A 22,780-nucleotide genomic window follows, 5' to 3' on the forward strand; every position below is an offset into this window, starting at 1 on the left:
CATACCCCTGTCAATACGAAAATCCTAGGAGACAAAGTGTTGAGATAAAAGGAGTCTATACAGCCCAAGTAACAGCACTGGCAATCACCTGTGAACTCGACCCTAAAGACAGAGTCCTGGGCTTTGGGGATGAAATCAAGGGAGTCTCACTCCACATGTTAGCACTCAGCCCTGGCCTGGCATAGTTATAGCAGTGAGAGCAGTAATCTTACCAGTAATAACCATCACCACCACCACCACCACTATGCCCCACCGGAGCATTCATATTGTGCCAGGCAAGGAGCTAGGTGCTTTGCAAGAATTGTTATCAACAACCCATTATTATCCTAATTTATAGCTGCACACTCTACAGTTAAGGGAACCAAGGTAAATTGAGATATTTCTCAAAGGTCTCCCAGCCAACAAGCAAAGGAACACTTACTCCAAACATGCTCTCTTAACCAAGAGACTTGGCCAGAAGCTCCATGAAATAAGGCAGATAATTGGCAAATATTTACTAATTGTTGGCATGGTAGGTACTATCAACTACGTTAAGTTAAACTGGGGCAAAAAAAAAAAAAAAAAAAAAAGAAAAGGAAGAATAACCAGAATTCCTTTTACTTACTCTGTAAAAAAATCTTGAACTTTATTAACCTTTAAAGAAAAAAGCCTCCCTACTCTTTAAAAAATCTACCGTCATCTATCCAGCAAATATTCAGGTTGTTCAAACTCATAAGGAGGCTAACTAAACAAAACAAAAGGAGAGGTGATAATATATAGCTCAAGGGCTGTTTTTGGTTGGCATTACCCAAAATGCAGACTAATTTAGTTCCAAGCACCGGGAGGCCCGAGAGTCTGAAGCTCCTGAAGATTTCCTGAGCGTAGCATTGCTTTTTGCTCAGATTTCTCTATTGCTCTCTTGATTGAAATTTCTGTACATTAATATGTGCTCTTTTTTTTTTTTTCTACATGACCTATTTTCCAATGGGACTGAGGGGGAAAATCACAAATGCATATTTAAAGCCACAAGGGTATTTAAATTCTCCCTATTTTTGTCAGACATTTTTAGTACTTTCTATTTGAGATGAAAGATAAAAACTTGCGTGCATGATTAATTGTAACGATGAAAGAATGCGAGGCTGTTGCTTAAGAAACGAGAACAACAAAGGAATAAACTACTGCGGGCATCACCAAGACTGGAATGACACTGCTCTGTGTACTTGATTTCCATGGCAACTAGCAGTGGGAAGATGAATGTTTCATAGTCACTCTGCTCTGCAGTACACGTCTATAAATCAAACTTGCATAAAGAGCACAAGATTTCTGCTGTGGGCTGTACTCAGAGCTGGTTTATTTTCCTGTTACTGTATAAGTATGGAAAAGAAGCACAAAACAATGAGGTCATTTTTAGTGGGGAACAAACTCAGAAATTACTAATACACCTGCAAGCAGGGGATGTCATTCATCTAGCCAGAGATGAGGAGCAGAGCAGGTAAGGCGTAAGGCAGGCGGGGAATGAAAACCCTGCCTGCTTCTGTATAAGGGTAACAGACACAGGCACTTGTTTGCTCTGAGAACTGTGTGTTATGGTGTGCCTCCCCACCCTCCCCTAACTCTGCTCCAAAATGTACATAGGAGCAACTTAATTAGCTGTCTTGGATACAAAGTTTCCACTGTGATAACCGGGCAGAAACAATGCTGTGTGTTTAGTATGAAAGTTTATGAAGGCTGAACATACACACACTTGTTTTTATTTACACTGAAAATAACTCCTTGTGTAGAAGTTAGGACAGAAAAAGAACACGCTGGCGTTGAATTGGGAGTCAGGAGACCCGAGTTTTGATCCAGGTCTCTGTAACCTTGGGTAAGCCATTAAGTTCGTTGACCTCCATCTTCTTAGCTATGAGAGAGATGGTGTACATGACGTCTCAAGACTCTGCCACCATTCGATGCCACAATTCTGTTATCTTTAAATCGCAAAGATCCGAATCAATGAGCTCTAACCAAAGATATCAGCTGGGCCCTTTCTAAAAACTACATACCTTACACAGCCATACTATTAATTAATAGTGTTTAATGATTCTACATCACAATGAAACCTCTGCCAACTTGTTTCAAACTTCTAAACGCAGAATATGCTGCGGAAAATTAAATAAATTTTATTCTCAGAGTTTTTAAAAGTTTTAAAAAATTTGTAATCTTATAACTGATTTTTATAACATTATAAAGAAGGTTTTTTAAGTTTATTTATTTATTTTGAGAGAGTGTGTGTGAGCAGGGGAGGGGCAGACAGAGAGGGAGAGAGAGAATCCCACGCAGGCTCTGCACCACCAGCACTGAGCCCAATGTGGGGCTCGTTCTCACAAACCCGTAAGATCATGACCTGAGCTGAAATCAAGAGTTGGACGCTTAACCACCTGAGCCACCCAGGTGCCCCTAACATTGTAAAGAATGTTTAAATAATCTTCCTGTTACACAGATAAGGGCTGCCTATCAGTTCCTGCCAAGCAGGAAGCATCCTGCTTCTTGAAATCTGCAGCTCTTAGAGATATTTTGAAGCTTTTCTGGAGTTCATCTTTGGAACAGTAAGTCTCAAAAAGAGTGAAACAAACAAATGAATGGATAAACCAACTCTGAGGAACCACCTTTTGCTACAGCTTTCAGCAATCTTGTATTCCCTTCCCCAGTCTTCAATGTTTAGGCAGATTTTGACCTACAGGTAAGTATCACCAGGATAGAGAGGGACATATCCGAAAACCAGATCAACTATCTCTTCTGTGAGTCAGTGAGTCTACAAAATCCCTGTGGAACTTCACAACCTAGAAATATCTTTTCATTAGTGCGGCACGAGGCATTATCAGACCCAAAGAGGACCTGCTGTCCTAAGGCTAAGGACAGCCTAAGACAGGCTAAGTCCAGGGGAGAGCAGAGGCTCAGATGACTGAGTCCCAGCCTGCGCCTCCAATGAGGGCAGCGCAGGGAAACAACACCCAAGGAGCACTCATTGTCTCATTTAATGCTTATGCCAACTCTGGGGAAAAAGATGTTTACACCTGAGCTGTAAAGAATGTATGTAAGTGACTACAGGAAGACGGTTATGAAATGCGTGGGGAAATTCAAAACCTGCTCTCCCTGACTCTAAAGCCTCTCTGATCTGCTACCTGCATCTCAGGACACATTCAAGGAACAGACTATTGCTCTACTGGACTTCTTTGGCATTAAAAAACAAGGGGTTAAAAAGAGCTAAGCAAAAAACCTAGCCCTAAGAAGCATGTTAAGAGTAAAAAGTAGTAATCAATATTTCTCAAGTCTAAATTTGGATCGTAAGTAGAACCAGGTATGCTTCTTGGGCATGCATTATTGTCCATACTTCAATTCCCTAGACAACAGGCTAAAGGCTATTTCCAGGATGAAGCCAGATGTTACACAACCACGTAATTTCCAATATGTGAATACTGCGGGAGCCAATGACATTTTTACAAGAGTTTACTAGAAATGTATCCTGCTGTCCATCCAAGAGATTTGGGTTGCTTCCTAAGCTTAGAAGACGTAATACTTTGGTACTAATACATAGACTTGTGGTACTAATTTTTCAAAAACTAATAAAATAACATTTATTAAGGAAGGCTCCAGATTAACCTCCTCCCTTTCCAATTAGTTTCTTATCAGAGTTTTTAGCACCACCAGCTGGCTAAAGAGATCTACTACAAACTTGTTTGGTTCTCAACCTGCTTTGTTCATTAAGAGAGGATCGTATGTTTATTTCACATTGAATTTGTGGTAAAGTAATTTACTTCAGCTTCTAAATAAAATTAGAAATGCCTTTCCTTGTCAGTCAAATAAGTAGTAATCCGCTTTGGCTTTTTTACATAAGAAGGAGATATATTGTGGTTAGTAAGTCATTAGGGAAAACTGAATCTACCCACTAACACTAATTTGATTTCTTACACCATAATCGCACCCTCAAAACACAAAGACTAAGAACTACAATGAAAATCTGAAACTAAAAGAGAGAGGAAACTAAATGGTCCTGAATACTACACTAGCCTATAGTGTTTATATCAAACACTAATTTAATTGGGAATAAAAATGATTGAGTAGGTAATTTCACTTTTAAAAATTTTGAGTTTAGGGGAACCTGGGTGGTCAGTCAGTTAAGCATCCAACTTCGGCTCAGGTCATGTTCTTACGGCTCATGGGTTAGAGCCCCGTGTTGGGCTTTCTGCTGACAGCTCAGAGCCCAGAGCCTGCTTCAGATTCTATGTTTCCCTTTCTCTCTGCCCCAATCCTGCTTGTGCTCTCTCTCAAAAACAAACATTTTTAAAAAATTATTAAAAAAATAAAATAAAAACTTTTGAGTTTTCCACCAAGATTCCTGATTTGCATCTGACATGCATATATATACACCACTATCTTTCCATTTATCTTTCCTTCTTGTTTAACTGAACCACATCTAGCAATGAATAACAGTACAAAGAGAGCACAACTAAGCCCTTAGGGTTCAAATCTGATCTCCATACAATGAAATCAGTCAGTGAAAATAAATATTCCTGAAGAACTAAATCTGGTGATTTCCCCCAAACAACCAATTTGTCCATGAAAAGTACATCCAGCAACTTGCTGTCAGGACCAACTTCTAACCTGCAGAATGAATGGCACCAACATTGTAACAAATTTGCTCACTACAGAAACTTTTCTACTACTCTACAAGGCAATGCACAAGAGAGAAAGAAAAAGAAGGTTCCGTCCAATCAATCAAATCTCACTCCGATGGTAGAGTTCCACTAAAAGCTTTCTGATAGAGTCTGAAACTACTGTAATAATTTTATGATGATAGCAGTTTAAATATCCATACAAATGTGTGGTCAAGTTCATATTTTTTAAACTCTCTGAGTCTAAATCTGCAATTGAAAGCCCAGTAAAGAAGACAATGTGTAACAGTCTCAGATAAAACTAAGGACCAGCAGATGCTCTACCCAATTTTTTTAAGTCATCTCTACACCCTACATGGGGCTCAAACTCATGACCCTGAGATCAAGAGTCGCAGGTGCCACCGACTGAGCCAGCCAGGTGCCCCTGATGCTCTACCCAATTTAACACATAATTTGAAGATGCAAACTTTGATCAATTTCATTCTATTCCTTCGCTCACTTGTTTACTCATTCATTCATTCGTTCATGTATTCACTGAATACTCCATCAAACACAGTTAAATTTCTGCAAAAAGGGAGTGAGAGTGTGACTTTTCTATGGCCCTCTCCTCTCCTCTCCTTGGGTTACAGCCTTGCCATGTTGTCTCCAAGGCAGAGAAGATTTCTATTTGAAGTCATGAATGGGTTACAAGAAACCTCAAGAATAATATTGACTTGGGTTGAGAAATACATTTTGTAACTTCTATTTTTTTTCCTACATAGGTTCTTTGACATAATTCCTGAATGATACTGAAGGCTAAGTGTGTTCAGATATTTTATTTTAACTGCAAATTCAGCCTACTATACCATTATCAGGCAGTGGTATTCTTAAATCAAAAGATATAAATTTGAGGTGTAAGAAAAACACATGACCATTAACAAGTACCAGCAACATGAGTGCCATCAAATAAAATGTTTTTATTATTTGTGAGTTTCCCATGTTAGTTTTCTTCTTTAAATTTTTTTTAATGTTTATTTTTGAGGCACACACACACACACACACACACACACACACACACAAAGAGCATGAGCAGGGGAGGGGCAGAGAGAGAGAGAGGGAGACACAGAATCTGAAGCAGGCACCAGGTTCCAAACTGTCAGCACAGAGCCTGATGCGGGGCTCGAACCCATGGGCCGTGAGATCACGACCTGAGCTGAAGTCGGACGCTTCACCGACTGAGCCACCCAAGCGCCCCATCAGTTTTCTTCTTTAACCAAAAGATAAAATAATTGAGAATTAGGTCCAGTACGGCTTGAAATTAGCAATAAAGGACCTCAGCTTTATCTGTAGAATGGGTATGAGTAAGAGGTGATGTGTGGGATCACTGCACGGATTCAGTAAGATGACTCTAGCAGGTGTTTAATGAACGGGAGAATGGACGGATGCAGGCCAAGAAAGCCGAGGGGGTCTGAGCATCAAGGACAGGGTTCCCTGGCAAGATGCTCAACACCCTGAGAAGCTGACAAGAATGAAACCTGAGAAAAAGAACAGGGGGAGCTACCTGGAGGGACTTAGGTGGTGGGGGCAGCTTTCTAGGCTGGGGGATGAGAGTATGTGTGCAGACAGCTATCGAAGTTATACACACAGGAGAGGGAATGGAGGATGGAGAAAGGTCTTAGATCAGAAAAAGGGGAGGGGTTGGGGCACCTGGGTGGCTCAGTCGATTGAGCGGCTGACTTCGGCTCAGGTCATGATCTCGCAGTCCGTGAGTTCGAGCCCCGCCTCGGGCTCTGTGCTGACAGCTCAGAGCCTGGAGCCTGTTTCAGATTCTGTATCTCCCTCTCTCTCTGACCCTCCCCCGTTCATGCTCTGTCTCTCTCTGTCTCCAAAATAAATAAACGTTAAAAAAAAAAAAAAATTTAAAAAAAAAAAAAAAGGGGGAGGGGTGAGATCAGAACAAAGGAGGGGAATTAGAAAAAGAGATCAGAAAAACAGAGAGATTAGAAAAACAGAAGAGATCCTCTTCCTTACAACTAGAATTGAAAGCAGATTGAGAGCTTTGGGGGCAAAGAGGAGGGAGGAGACATAACCCGGGCAGAGGCCATGGCCCTGTCCATGAAGTAGAAAGGCAAGCTCACCTGCAGAGCAGAAGGAAAGTTTTGGTACAACGATGACAGAGAGCAAGTTGATCTGATCGTATGTGACAATGCTAAGGAACTGGCTTAGGGTGTGATGCCAAAAGTTCTGAGGCCCCTCAGATGAGTACAGGCCGTGGGTCCAGGAGAAGATGCTGACTCTCCTGCCAACAATTTGCTATCCCTGAAACAGGAAATCAAAGACAGATGAGACCAAGTTCTCCTGGATGCTAATAAGGGCAGGATATGACTTCGAATGACAGCAACGCCAAACCTGAGCATGGAAAGGAAAGCATTCTGGAATTACACAGGACCAGGGCTGCGAAACGGTGTACAGAAGTGTGCCAAACACTGTGGTCAAGTAGGTACGGCAGTTTCTGCCTGAATGAGAATGTGGTCCCATTCTGGGATTGGCCATCAGAGGACCAGAGCAGGCAGCAGGGGATCTAAGAACCGGGATCCAGGAAGGTGGACATAGAGTTCACAGACATTACTCTGGATGGGAGAGGGAGAGGGAGAGGGAAACGTACCATGGAGTGTTTGGGGGAGGGGTGGAAGCATTGGACAAAGAAGACAAATGGTCAGCTCGATCCAGGTCACAGACTGGCAAGGAGCAGGTCCAACTAACTACCTAAGGCCACTTGAGAGCACGGGTTCTGCAATACCGGGCCGTGGGCAGGTCAAAACCAAAGCCCCTTCCACAGAGGCTCAGCCTGAGGCTAGACTACAAGTGAAGATAAGGAGGGGAAAGCGGTGTTAAACATTCCGGGGGCTTAGCTGCAGCCAAAAACAACTGAGGCGGAAAATGCAGCTACACTGGGGGGGAAAGAATGATGGGGTCCAGCACAAGATTCCAACAGCCATGTTCAGCCACCAGTAACTAGTTCTGGGATCCTAAAATCCTAAGTTCCATAGACGAGGGTGGGGGTAGAGGTGAGTGAAAAGCAGGAGAGAGGACTGGGAAAAGTAAAGGTTATCTGAATAGACATTTTCCCAAAGAAGACATACAGATGGCCAACAGACACATAAAAGGATGCTCAACGTGACTCATCAACAGGGAAATGCAAATCAAAACCACACCTGTCAGGATGGTAAAATCAAAAACACAAGAAATAACAAGTGTTGGCGAGGATGTGGAGAAAAAAGAACCTTGTACACTGTCAGTGGAAACACAAATTGGTGCAGCCACTGTAGAAAACAGTATGGAGGTTCCTTGAAAAGTTAAAAATAGAATTACCATATGACCCAGTAATTCCACCACTGGGTACTTTCCCCACGAAAACAAAAACACTAATTCCAGAAGATATATGCGCCCCTATTTTACTGAAGCACTATGTACAATAGCCAAGATATGGAAGCAACCCAACTTCATAGATGAAAGAAAATGGGGTGTAAAGCAGAAAAATACCTAGAAATAAACCTAACTAAAGAGGTAAATGATCTGTACTCTGAAAACTATCAAACTCTTATGGAAGAAACTGAGGACACAAAGAAATGGAAAAGCATTCCATGCTCATGGAAGAACACACGTTGTTAAAATGTCTGTACTACCCAGCGCAATCTACACGTTTAATGCAAATCTCCATCAAAATACCACCACCATTTTTCACAGGGCTAGAACAAACAATCCTAAAACTTGTGTGGACTCAGAGAAGGCGTCAAATAGCCAAAGCAATCCTGAAAAAGAAAAACAAAACCAGAGGCATCACAATTCTGGATTTCAAGCTACAAGAACAGACACATGAAAAGAGGCTCAACATCACTCAGCATCAGGGAAACACAAATCAAAACCATAGTGAGATACTTACCTCACACCTGTCAGAATTAACAACACAAGAAACAACACGTGTTGGTGAGGATGCAGAGAAAGGGGAACCCTACTGCACTGTCGGCAGGAATGCAAACTGTGCAATTGTTCTGGAGAACAATATGGAGTTTCCTCAAAAGACTAAAAATAGAACTACCCTCTGACCCAGCAATTGCACCGTTAGGTATTTATACAAAGGATACAATAATACAGATTCGAATACATGCACCCCAAATTTTATAGCATCATTATCTACAATAGCCAAAATATGGAGGGGGCCCACATGTCCATCGAATGATGAATGGATAAAGATGTGGTCGATATATTTGATGGAATATTACTCAGCCATCAAAAAGAATGAAATCTTGCCATTTGCAATGATGTGGATGGAGCTAGAGTGTATTATGCTAAGTAAGTCATTCAGAGAATGACAAATACCATATGATTTCACTCATATGTAGAATTTAAGAAACACAACAGATGAACCTATGGGAGGGGGACAAAAAAGGGGTGGGGGAACAAACCATAACACAGTCTTAGTGATAGAGAACAAAATGAGGGTTGATGGACAGAGGTAGGATGGGAAACGGGCTGGATGGGTGATGGGTACTAAGGAGGGCACTTATTATGATGAGCACTGGGTGTTGTATGTAAGTGATGAACCACAGAATTCTACTCCTGAAACCAATACTGCACTGTATGTTAACTAAAATTTAAATTAAAAAAAAAAAGATGCGGTATACACATACAATGGAACATTACTCAGCCATAAAAAAAAGAATGAGATCTTGCCATTGCAACAACATGGATGGATCTAGACAGTATAATGCTAAGTCAGTCAGAGAAAGACAAATACCATATGATTTCACTCAACATGCGACTTCAGAAACAAAGAAAAAAAGAGACAAATAGACTCTCTCTCTTTTTTTTTTTTTTTTTTAAGATAGAGTGTGATCGGGGTAGAGGGACAGAGGGACAGACAGAATCTCAAGCGGGCTCCACGCTCAGTGCAGAGCCTGACGTGGGGCTGTATCTCTCCATCCTAGTATCGTGACCTGAGCCAAAATCAAGAGTTAGATACTCAAACACAAAGAACAAACTAGTGGCTACCACAGGGGAGGCGAGTGGGGAGATGGGTGAAATAGACAAATGGGATTAAGAGTATGTTTTCATGATGAGCACCTAGTAATGTATAGAATTGCTGAATCAGATTGTATACCTGAAACTAATCTAACACTGTATGTTAATTACACTTCAATTTTTTGAAGATTAAGATTATTAAGATTAAGAGTATGTTTTCATGATGAGCACCTAGTAATGTATAGAATTGCTGAATCAGATTGTATACCTGAAACTAATCTAACACTGTATGTTAATTACACTTCAATTTTTTAAAAAGGTAAAGTTTTATCCGTATTAGGGCCTACCCTGCCTCTCCCGGGGTCAACTTAGGCACTGGGACAGGCAGAGGCGAGGGAAAGAACAGGAACTAAGAGGCGCCACGCGAAGTCCATGGTGCATTTAATTACTACTTCACCCTGATTGTCTCTAGCAGCAGATTGCAGCCAAGCAGATAATGTGGTCAAGCTGAACTCACAGCTACTGATGAGAAAGGTCTTCCGAGTGAACCAAAGCAGAATCGTACCTTACCAAGAGACAATCATGGATTTAGATTAGCACCCCCACCCCAGTTAAAATGATAAAAACCCATATGTCATTAAAAAAATTTTTTTTTTTTTTTGCTTTCATAGCTTATTTGGCAAAACACTATTATGATGTAATTCCAAAGGCAAAATGCGTAACACATGGGTTCCTATCAAAGCAACCTGAACTGGGATGAATGCTCCGGTTTCATGTGATAAAACACTACATCAGCTTCCTTTTGTATATTTTGTCAAGGATTCCTTTTGTTTATAGTGCAGATAACCAAATGAAGTCTCAAGTATAACAATCCAAACCAAAGCAATTCATATGAACAGAGAAAAGCTATTTCATCATGCAACTGATTTAACAGGAGCATTTCTGGGCAGAGCAGGTGTGCCTTGCTTCCTCATGTTTATGCTCAGTATTGTGGGGATAAAAGGCATGGTTCCTGTCCTCAGGGCGATTATACCATTAAAAGAAGAGAGAAGGGAATATAACAGTGAGTAACAGCACAAGCTTGGTAGTTAAGCTGCCTGAGTTTGACTCTCGGATCCATTACTCACCAGCCGGTGACTTTGAGCAAGTCTGTGACCTCTCCAAACTTTTCCCTCCGTAAAATGAGGACAGATAGGGCCTAACCCATGAGGATCCTGCAGGGATTCATTCAACACAGTGCCTGGTACACAGTAAACACTCAGTAAGTGTTAGTGGCTAGTATTATCGTGCTTACTATTATTAGATACCTTAATGCTACAGGAGTTCTAAGGAAGGTAAAGAAACTTTCTGGGCTGGAGTGATCAGGGAAGGCTACATAGAAGACAGAGTTCAGCTAAGCTCTAAGGAATGGATGCCATTCAGGCATGTGGATGACGGAGTCAGAGCAGAGAGGGCAGTGAACCTGGCAACAGCAAAAATGCCAGAAGAGAAATGATAAAATCAGTACATGGCAGGCAGATCGGAATGGTGGAGAATTTCTGATTTGAGAAAACGATAGGAGACACGCTAAGAAGGCACACAAGGCCTCTGTGTGTGTGTGCGTGTAGGGGCTTTGCATGACGGGCCAAGGACTCTAGGGTTTAGCTGGCAGGCAATGAAAAACTACTGAATTCAAAAAGTAAAATTAAAAAATAATGCTAAAAAAAAAAAAAAAGTAACGCTAATCTTCCTCATGCAAAATGTAACTGGAAGGGTAAACCAGTGATTTTCCAACTTGAACGTGCGTGCCTATCACTCAGGGATCACGTTAAAGTAAACACATTTGACTCAGTAGGTTTGGAGTGGGGCCTGAGATTAGGCATTGCTAATAAGCTCCTTGGTACTGATGCTGCTGGTCACTGGAAGGCTCTTTAAATGGCAAGTGTGTGTCTATTCAAGGTAACCTGATAGAGGAGGACTGGGTAAGAGGCACGCAGACAAGATGGCTAGACATGAGGTGGCAAATCACAGGTCCTTATGTCACAGTAAAAACACAGTACTGAAAATTTTAATTTCATTGTAGGAGATAGATTAAGAAGGACAATCAAAACTCTTAAGTGGAACTCCTAGTCCTGAGCCTATTTTTTTGCATCTTAAAATAATATTAAATATCTCACATAAAATATAAATTTATTTTATTAAATACGAGCTTTTCGTATTTTACTAATACAACACACAGTATCATTAGGATTGTTTTAGCCAGAAGTTAGCTCTCGACTACAAAAGAAAAGCCTAAGAAATGGATTCCTCTTTCTATAAAGGAAAATGGCATGAATACATTCATGATGTGTGGCTATTAATAACTTCAGGGATGACTGAAAGGGTTAGCAACATTTGGTCATAAGAAAGAAACCATGGCAGCAGTATCTTATGTGACAGTTGGAGTAAAAGAAAAATAGCCCTCATGCTATTACAGCAGGAACAGCGTATTCGACCATATATGTAGATGAGGAATTAGATACGTCGGCCATAACACTTGTTATAGTGACACCTCAAAAACCAAACCCAGGGTTGGATAGCTGTCAAACCCAGTAATTTCCTCTTGAGAGCAGTCTTTGTCACATTGACAGACCACATCTGTATTCAGGCGGCGGTCGCTTCTGAATAATATCTGTGATACACAGAGAAAATAAAGAAGACTGCCATGCCACTCTCCATGATAGATGACCCCACCAGCGGGTTCTGGAACTAGAAGAAGCCTGCCAGATAATATAACACAACCCCCTCATTTCTGAGATGAGGAGACTGCAGGCCAGAGAGGTGCGGTGATTTGTGGCAGAACTGGGACCAGAACTCAAGTCTTCCTGCTCCCCGGCCCTGGGGCTCACAGCTCAACGTGACCTTAATATGGCGCTGGGTGTAGCATTCAGAGAGCAAAACAAAAAATATAGAGAATAGAAAGCCCATTCGCTACATAAGCCATCATTTACATAAAATGGAGTCATCTGTTCAACATGTACGAAACTGCGCTGTGCTGTCTCTAGCGTGATAGTGAACACTTTACTGTGCCTGCTCACATTAAGCTCGTGTCCTAATACTGGATTATAGGTATCCAAATTAGCTATGAATAAGCATAAAGGAGAAAGAGATTTATGACAGATTAGAAGCTTAAAGCAGAAGGTGAAGACAATTTCCCTTTGGGGGTTGGAAGGTGGTTGGTAGGGTAGGGCCAACTTTCAGGATAAGAACTTTATTTCAATTTAGCTTTTTTGAGAGAAAGAGAGACAGAGCATGTGAGCAGGGGAGGGACAGAGAGAGAAGGAGAGAAAGAATCCGAAGCAGGCTCCACACTGCCAGCACAGAGCCCGACACAAGGCTCGAAGGCAAGAACCGTGAGATCATGAACCGAGCTGAAGTCAAGAGCCTGACGCTTAACCGTCTGAGCCACCCTGGTACCCCCTTAACAGCTGGGCTGTGAAGGTGAGTACAATTTGCATCTGGGTGGGTTTAACGTTAAACAGGACTACAAAATCTGGATATCTGAAATGTAAAAGGGATTAAATATTCCTTCCAATCAAATACTATATCCTTGATAATATAAACGAAGTTAGCTTAACTAAAGAAACCAAAATAGCATGTTTTATTTGAAACTCTACGTAATGAGGCCATCGCTCTTCTCTACCTGTATCCTGTCCAGATTCTGAGCTTCGATTCCTGTGGCACCAGTTCTAAAATACTGGGAAACGGACAATCTGCAAATGCAAGGATAGAAGTCTTTTCCCCAACTCACCACCTTTTGTTTGATTGCCCAGCGCTTCAGATACGGACATGGACTCCTGTCTTACCACCAGGCCCCCCAGGCTGATGTTGATTTATATTCACGGTCTCCAGCCAGGTCACCGGCCGCCTTCGGTGCATGGTGTCCACTCAAGAAAATGCCCCAAGCCCGCACTCGATCCCCAAGGAGATAATTTTTCTCCATGGTACAAAAATCAATTAAAAGCCCTCAGAAAAGCTGGAATTTTCTTAAAATGATTCGAATCTATTTCTATAGCTGGATTTTTTAAGTAGTTGTATTCAATATTTTACATGTGAAATCCCCAGAGAGAGGAAATTCTGAGGTCAGCCTGAAAAGCTCACACACATTAATACTGTCCACTCAGGAGCCATATGCACGAGGATAATCAGAAAAGGAAATCTCTGACAATAAGATCTTGAAACCAAAGAGTGAAATAAAAATTCAGGCATTACCATTGCCGAGAAGATAGGAAAATTTGTAAAATAAAAATTGGCAACTCAGTAAGTCTACTTCTTTGGCCATTATACTTATATAGGTATAGCTGGTAATGACTATGCATGGTTACAAAAAAATGACATATGATTTCTAGGCTTTTTTAATATTTTTCTAGGCACAGAAGCATGTAGATACTGCTGGGCCGATAATCATATTCATCACAGTAGGTACTCACTATAAGAACGGTGCTCTTGTTGAGGTCACATGACTACAGTTAGAAGAGAATTGTTCTGATGCACAAAATAATGACTGAGAAATTTTTTCTTGTCCAAGAAAATGCTATGCAACAAGTGTGCTATCAGCAGAAAGGAATTATAGAAAGCTAAAGAATATAGGAATATTACTTCAAAAGAGATGCAAATAAATTGGAAAATAAATGCTATCTTCAATGACTTTCCTTTTGGGCCCTGGGCTCTGTAAGACTCTCTTCCACTTAGCATAACAGAACTGTCTGTTAGTCTATTTTACCCAAGTTCGTGACAACCCTTCCCTCTATAACGGCCACGATAGGAGACATATCTGATCTTTCTGCCAAGAGGATAGCCATCCCTCCTAATCCCCTACTCCCACTGAAACTTTGACATTGAAAACATATTAATCAAAGAGTCGTGATGCTCTTATTGTCGACCATTGTTCAATAACCAGAAGAGGAGAGTTAGATGTTCTTTGTTTTTTGACCTTCCCACATAACATGAAGAATGGGATTCTTACACCAAAATGATCAGATATAACTTTAAATGTCTCCGGTCATGATTAGAGACCCTCGTGGAGCCTCGATATTTCCAACATGACATTAGTGCCTGGCAATCTGCCTGCACACTCAGAACCTGAGACAGTGGGTCAGGAAGTGGGCCTTCTGCATATCCACATTTCATTTCATGGCTGGAAAGCAGAAGCTTCCCAGAGCTTTTCGCCAATTGACAGGTGGTGGGAAAGTGCAAATCTCAGTGCTTACAATGAGATGGAGAAGGCTCCTAGGCATGGAGGAGTAAATATACCCATGCAGAGAAAAATGCCTGCCAGAAGTATCACAGGGTGCTGATGGCAGGCAAAGTCAGGAAAGAACATTAAGCCAGCTCCTTGATAACAGCTGAGGCTAAATTGTGAATTGCAAGCGACCACAATATAAAGCAAAGAGAGGCCATCAGAGATTAATTTGTGAAAACCACATGCAAAAAGAGAAAAATGGAAGGCAAAGCCACATGTGGTTACAAAGCTCCTGATTGCATTTTAAAGTCCTTTTTCCTAGTTTAGAAGAAGTAAATTAAACCATTAAAAAAAAAAAAAAAAAACGCAAGTGAGAATTTCACTGTCGCTGGATATTCGGAGTGACAATGAACCAACAATTATTTATTAAGTAACTACAACGCATGAGGCGACATGCTGGAGCCAGCGGGTTACGGATAAGCTCATAAACTCAAAGAGCTTGCAGTATCTTACGAAGATAATCCTAAATGCTGCATTTTGTTTATCAAGTAAGTGAAAAGATACACAACCATAAATAGTACCAAAATTTAGTGAAAGGAGACAAGACTATTCAATATAAAGAAAAAGAAACTTTTCTTGAGCAGGACCTTGAAAGATAGGTCTAATCTGGGCAGGTTGGAAGTACAGAAAGGCATTGCCAATAGGGGAAACAGAATGAAGTTCAAATACACATCACACATTCAAAGGAACAAGCATTATGTCAAGGGAAACACAGGAATTTGGGGCTAATGAAAGAGGAGTTTGAAAAGGAATCAGATTTTGGAGAGCCAGGTTAAATAGCTTTAATCCTACCTGTTAGAAGCACTGAAGATCAATGAATGTTAAAAACAAAAACAACAACAACAACGACAACAACAAAAACACCACCACTATAAAATCTTCTCTAAGTTCCAGCAGTATTAAAGACAAAAGATATTTTTTTGTTTTAACCTTTTAGTGCTAGAAACAGCCTATTATCTCACATTCATTCCACTGTACCAACAATACTACCCACAGTTCTCAAACTCTTCTGCCATTTGTAGTGGGTAGGGAAAAAGAAAAAACAAGATCTTCAAAAAAAGAATTCCCTAAGAACTTCTGAATAATGAAACAACACCTCTGATACAGCCTGTTATTTTAGTACACAAATCACGATTATCAGTCCTAAGTGGAAAGCAAAGTTTCAAATACTGAAAGGATTCTCAAGTTTTGAAATCCATATATTAAACATTTTATGATATCTTTAGAGATAAGATAAATTAGTAACAATTTTTGTTTTTGTTTTTGCATAATGTATCATCTCTTGGTTTAAGCAGCAATTTGTTCTTCAAAACGCTTTCCGTGGTAGAAAACTTGTTTCTTTAATTTATATGAAAAAAGCTATACTTAGCAGCCCCCAAGCAATCACTAATTAAAAATAAAATCTCAGGGTGCCTGGGTGGCTCAGTTCATTAAGTGTCTGACTCTTGGTTTTAGCTAAGGTCATGATCTCACAGTTCTTGAGTTCAAACCCTGCAGTGGGCTCTGTGCTGACAGTGTGGAGCCTGCTTGGAATTATCTCTCTCCCTCTCTCTCTCTGCCCCTCCCCCACTCACTCTCTCTGTCTCTCTCAAAATAAATAAATTTTGAAAAAATAAAAATAAAATCTCAAAAACCATTGCTTCCCCTAATAAAACAAACACCTCTATAAAACAAGAATTGAAAGTATGTATAGAAAGGCTTAGGGAAGATACTATAAAACATTATGATACAGCAAAATAACAAAATGAAATTAAACATCAGTGTATATAACTTAAGAAAGAAATATAAAAGAAAAATAAAACCATAGCAGAGAAAAAAGAAAAGCCATATTGATCACAGCACAAAGAATAGACTTTGCTGAAAATATGTGATGAGATATAGTGAGCAAAACAAGCCAATGAAAGAGACACTAATAGAAAATTAAAAGGACTTCTGGGGTGCCTGGGTGGCTCACTAGGTTAAGTATCTGACTTCGGCTTGGGTCATGATCTCACGGTTCGTGAGATCGAGTTCTGCATCAGGCTCTGTGCTGACAGCTCAGAGCCTGGAGCCTGCTTTAGATTCTGTGTCTCCCTCTCTCTCTGCCCCTCCCCCACTTGTGTTCTGCCTCTCTCGCTCAAAAATAAGCATTAAAAAATTTTTTTAAAAAGAAAACACATTGCTTTTATTCATGATAAAATTAATAATGTAAACATTCCCAGAATACTTAGGAAGCAATTCACAAACCTTCTACAAGTATCTCATTTAGCTCTTATGATGCTTTAATGAATGATCCAACAACTTAAAGCCAAAATGATTCTTTGATGCCTTATGCCCCAAGTCTGTCTTCTTGAATTGGTTGTTTGGCTGGTTTTATTGTTGTGGTTCGTTGGTCAGGCTTAAAAAATGAAGGTGTGATATGGACAACTACTTCCAAAAGAGACCATTCTTGATCTTTAGAAGTTTCTTTAGGAAAAATATGGCAGTAAATGAATGGAAGGTAATGAAAATTTCTTCAGTTATTCACAGCACAGATGACTCTAATTAGGATTCTCCATCTCTGGCTGTCTTCTTCTAGTGTCTTTGGATATCAGCTTTCTTTTGGGTAACTATGGACCTGGGTAATGAATTCCATTCACAGTGGTCAATTAAGTCAAACTCTACTCCAGGTGTGCAAAAACTGAGTGTCCAACCTTAGAAATATTATGTAATTTTGTACTACTAACAGCCTCAGCAGCTGATTTTTTTCCTTACTTTTGAAAATTGTTGGGGTACCTGGGTGGCTCAGTTGGTTAAGCATCTGACTCTTGATATTGTCTCTTGTCATGATCTCATGGTTTGTGAGATTGAGCCCCAGGTCAGGCTCATGGAGCCTTGCTTGGAATTCTCTCTCTCCCTCTCTCTCTCCCTCTCTGCCCCTCCCCTCACACCCCCACTCTGCCCACATGCGCTCCCTCTCTCTCTCTCTCTCTCAAAATAAACAAACATTTAAAAAAAAAAAAGAAAATTGTTGGCACTACTGAAACAGAATTGTGTGGAAGACAGACATCTCTGGGTCTTTGGCCTACTTCAATCTACACTTAGAGGAACTCTTTTTCTCTCCTTATTGGTTTCATAACTTTAATGCTTATTATGCATCATTTATTCTGGTTTAGGGTCTGTGGTGCTAAAAAATAATAAAAATGAGAGTTTAAAATGGGCACTTTCAATTAACTAAAATGTCTTGTTTGGCTATGGTCTCCAAACTGTTTCGATCCATAATCCTAGGAAGTATAAGATCTGTGGGCATGTGATACAGTTATTTACAGGTTATATGCACATGTGCTGCTATTAATATAGCATGTACATTACAAGTCATAACATAGAAATTCTAAAGAATTAAAGATAAAAATATTTACTATTAGTGGCAAATGATTTTTTTGCTGTCACTAAAATTGTTAACAATACTAATAAGAACGAAGTGATTTAATATACTTTATTTCTGAACATTTCAGTTTAATCTTTTATGATTGAGCCATTTGTTTTAATACCTGGTTTTAATGGCTGTCAGAGATACCTCATGAAGATATGTGGACCCAAACAGGAAAGGGACACCATGACACTGAGTCCCTTGATGTACAATTCCATCCTCCTATAAGGAAAAGGTTTAGGGGTGTTTTGTGGGTTTTTTTTAAAATTATTATTTTGTTGTCATTGCTAACTGAAATTTAGCTAGTGGATGTCCATCTCTCCTGATATTAGTTGCTCTTGAAAGCTTATTAAAGTTATTCAATTTTTATCTCTTCAGGAATTGTGTTCTAAAACCACTGAAACTTTAGAAGATTTTTTTCCACTGGGTTAGGACGTTCCGTTTCCAACTTATTGAACATGCAGGTGTGAAGGGCTTTAACAGGTGACAAATCATGTTTTAAAATAGAATCACATTTTCAAACACTCACGTTCAAAAATATGCTCCCAGAAGCGCAGATTTCTTTTGAGAAGTTGTTTCTCCCTCATTGTTAAAACTCTACTTCTACGTGGAAGGGATAAGTGTATTTGAGTGTATTTTTCAAAAATACACTTGAGGTATGAGGTTGCACCTACTGAGACTGTTTAACACATAAAAGTCAGCAAACGTGGGCACTTGTCTTTTTGTAAAAGAAAAATGAAATAATAATTCTATGTTCCATGTGTAGAAATACATTGAGGTTTGGGGCACCTGGGTGGCTCAGTCAGTTAAGCATCTGACTTCGGCTCAGGTCTGATCTCACCGTTTGTGGGTTTAAGCCCTGCATCGGGCTCTGTGCTGATAGCTCAGAGCCTGGCATCCATTTCAGATTCTGTGTCTCCCCCTCTCTCTGACCCTCCCCCACTTGCACTCTGTGTCTCGCTCTCTCAAAAATAAATAAACATTAAAAAAAAAAAAGAAATACATTGAGGCGCATTACTCATCTCATCACAAAGCGTATCCAAAGATGTTACTTATCTCAAAGGTCTTGTTGTTCTAGAATCAACTAATACTGTCCTATGACATTCTGCCTACATGTGGCTTTAACGCCTTTGCTCTCCTTCAATAGCTTGTTCGATAACTGACTTGTGAATGTTGCAGTCAAAGAGCTTCATACAGGTCACTGTTAATGACAGTGAGCACAGATCCTTACTTCAAATAACCTGCTTGATAATTCCTATGGAGCAGGGCTGGCTTCTGGTCAGATTTCATGAATTTTTTTTTTATCCTGAATGGGAACACCGGCCGTATGTTCCTACTATCCCCTCTCTCCTTCCTCTATATCAAAAACTCACAGGGCACATGACTACTCAGAGCAAAGAATACATTTTTCAGTCCCTTCTCTCTTGCAGCTACCTGTGGCCTTGGAACAAAGTTTGGGTCATTGGAATATACGTAGAAACAATGGATAGCCTTCTGAGGAAGGGGATATCTTTTGCTCCCTTTCCTCTGACGTAGCTGGAGTTCAGATGTGATGGCTGAAATCTAAGCAATCATGTTGCAGCAAGGGGGAGAAGCCTGGTACTGAGGCAGCCAGAACAGTAAGAGACAAGGGGCCAGGGTCCTTCATGACTACATTGCCATCAAGTCAGCTCTGGACTGCCCGTGTTCATGTGGGAGAAGTACCCGCCCGTCTTTCTTGAGTTTTGTGATTCTGGGTTTTCCGGCTCTTGCTGCAGTATTGACCACCAACTAACGCACCTGGTAACAGTTGACGGAAAGCTCACGCAAAGACCCAGAGAAGACTCAGCCCTCCCACCCTGTCACGTCAGCCTATGTTTGTGCCGTTCATACTACATCGTTCTGCAGCTTCCTAACAGAAACTGCATATAAGCCACTTGCCTATGTCGTCGGGACTCATCTATAAAAACGACATAATATAACCATTATGTCTCCTCTCTCGGGGATGTGTGAACTGAAACGCGTACCAACAACTTTGAAAGCAAATGAACGAGGGTGCCGCCACCAGGCAACCTCTACTCCACTCTCCTCTTGAGACAACTCAAGACCCAGGTGGGGCCTGTGTCTGATGAAATAGACCACAGGGGAACACCAGTATCCATGTTAAACGTCAACAGAGACTAATTTTTTTTTTCTTGGTCAATACATACATCCACAAAGACATTCCACTCTCCCCTGCTCTTCTCCCACCCTTACCAACAAATGTCTCTATACACCCCCCTGGTGTGCAAGCACTCCACTATGAAGCATACAGATAGGGGGAAATCTGCATAAATACGTGCTCTCCATAAGACTGAAACCTTGCAAAGGCAAATGGTAAATCAAGGGGTAGGTGTACATAAAGATTGTGGTGCCTTACCTGAATACCTCCAGAATGGTCCGTTCTGATAACTTGGGAGCCACCTGCCTAAATGCTTTCTTGAAATCTTCCAATGTTAAATATCCACGGTCTATTTTGAAATCAAAATATAAAATATTCACTTACTTCTATAAACCCTATGAACTGTTATCTCCGCCATATTTGCGCGAAACTTCATTACTTGGGGAAAAGCAATAAATATAAGGTAATCTGAGACCGTCTCCCTGGAAGAATGTAAGAATCTGGTAACACTCTCCTTCTGTGCAGTCCCAGGTGATCTCACAGGCCACTTCTAGCCCTATCATTTGCTGATTCTTTAAGTGCCAGGGAATGGACTGCAGACATACAGTGCAATAATGGCATATTAGGCTTCAAGTCTTTGTGAACTGCCAGAACAATTTATTCTTCGAAATCCATTTATTTTCTTGCTTGGTGTTAGAATTATAATATATGAATTTTCAGAGGGAAACCATCATTGCAGCGAAGACGCTGACCCTGGACTCCATGAGTCTTTCCATCCTGTGTGTGATCTGTGGGGTTCGAAGCCACTTCTCTTGGCCATAACCAGTGTGAGAAAATAATTCCTCCGATCATGTGTGGGTCAAGGTAAGAGTCAAAGGAAAAAGGCCAAATGATCCCCCACACCTCTGTAGGTGGCTCATGACCTATATCCCCATGTGGCCAGCCCTTTTGCTGTCCCCATTACAAAGTAGGCAAATTCCAAGTACAATCACATCACTGTAAATATTATTTTATCCATGGCAAATGTCAAGAATTTAAGACTGTGATAGAGAAAGAAATTCGCCCTAACATCTAGATGATGGCTAATGAATACAGTAAAATAATCTTCCAGGTCTATCGATCATTTTATTTAGTAAAATAATCTTCCAAGTATATTGATTATTTTATTTACTGAGAGTACGTGGCAAGTTGTCTTAATAGCAATTTTTTTATGTCAAAATGATTTAAAGATACTTACAGTGCCTGTCGAAAGCTGTGAAGATGTGTCTTATCTCGTTCCGATGGAGTTGAACTTCCTTCTTTTTTCTTACAATACTTAAAAACTCCTCAAGTGATAGGCCTAGAAGTTAGGAAGAACAATTTGCCAAAGATGACCATCTTCCTCTTTAAGAACAAACATAAATGAAAAGGATACATATTATGAACAAACTTTATGTTAGTTTTAACAAACAGTGCATATTCCTAAAGATCTATAAGGATGAAAAGACATTTTGCTAAACAGACCCAACCCTACCAATCAGTAGCAACAACGATAGGCACGGTTGGAGTTCAAAGATTTTCCAGGGAATAAAGGAATGGTGACCTCAAAAAAGCGTAACACTCTTCCCTCTAGAAGATGTGAAAGACAGGCCCGAAACTACTTATTAAACAAGGCGTCCTAATTTTTCTTTCCTTATGGTTCTTTGATCCCTTTTTTCCTGGCCAGATGTCATTATGGCAGTTTTTTCTTTTTCCAACTGGGAGATCGGGGCGAAGAAGTCGCTTCTCAAAAGTCAATACCAACTGCACGCCAGAGATAAAGGTGGAGAGAATGTTCCATAAACAATAGAGCCGGCACCATCCGCAGCCTTGGGTGCACCCTGCCACTAGTCTGCAGCCTCAGGCTCTGCTTCCTGTGATTCTCATAATAAAAGAGCCCAGCATGATCCTACGAGGTTGGATACTGTGATTACAATGTCTATAATGTCTATTAAAATGAATTCTAATGTGATCTTTGTAGTAGGTCTAAAGAGTAGAGCCAAGGATTTAAGCACTGTAGTGAACTGAGCCCTAAATATATAAAAAGAGCAGTTCATTTTAGTAACTCAGAATTTCCATTACAGAATATATCACTATTTTAAAAATAGCCCCAAATCGTACAATAACCACATGCTAATTTCTAAGAACTTGCATTATGGTGAGGTAATACTGGGCTGCGTACCTTTCCTAAAATAGTTTCAATTATTAAAAACAACAACAACAACAACATAGAAAATAGTCTTCTTAAGGGAACCCTCGGGCAATGTTGGTAAGGATGTAAATTGGTGCAGACACTATGGAAAACAGTATGGCAGTTCCTCAAAGAATTAATAGAACTACCA

General features: G+C 40.4%; 1 protein-coding gene and 1 long non-coding RNA gene across 16 annotated transcripts in view; one reads left to right on the forward strand and one right to left on the reverse strand.

The window, feature by feature from the left end:
- The window catches only part of EFCAB11 (EF-hand calcium binding domain 11), a 156,385-nt gene that overhangs the window by 110,730 nt on the left and 22,875 nt on the right, over positions 1-22,780 (reverse strand). For 12 of the 14 annotated variants that reach the window (XM_042944058.1, XM_042944061.1, XM_042944054.1 and 9 more), the window contains exons 4-5: positions 21,658-21,759; positions 20,679-20,769 (exon numbers count right to left, since the gene is read on the reverse strand). In XM_042944058.1, coding sequence (XP_042799992.1) covers positions 20,679-20,769; positions 21,658-21,759 — 193 coding nt within the window. Of the gene's footprint in view, positions 1-17,152; positions 17,489-18,402; positions 18,503-20,678; positions 20,770-21,657; positions 21,760-22,780 lie in introns of those variants that run through there. The other 2 variants (XM_042944060.1, XM_042944057.1) reach the window with 2 other exon arrangements.
- On the forward strand, positions 1,027-22,274 carry LOC122223043. 2 transcript variants are annotated; one of them, XR_006204016.1, is made up of 3 exons: positions 1,027-1,471; positions 21,141-21,284; positions 22,126-22,274. It is a non-coding gene; the product is annotated as an uncharacterized LOC122223043 (long non-coding RNA). The 2 variants fall into 2 exon arrangements; XR_006204017.1 differs by lacking the exon at positions 1,027-1,471 and adding an exon at positions 20,106-20,371.

This window comes from Panthera leo, chromosome B3 (genome assembly GCF_018350215.1).
Source record: "Panthera leo isolate Ple1 chromosome B3, P.leo_Ple1_pat1.1, whole genome shotgun sequence".
NCBI lineage: Eukaryota > Metazoa > Chordata > Mammalia > Carnivora > Felidae > Panthera > Panthera leo.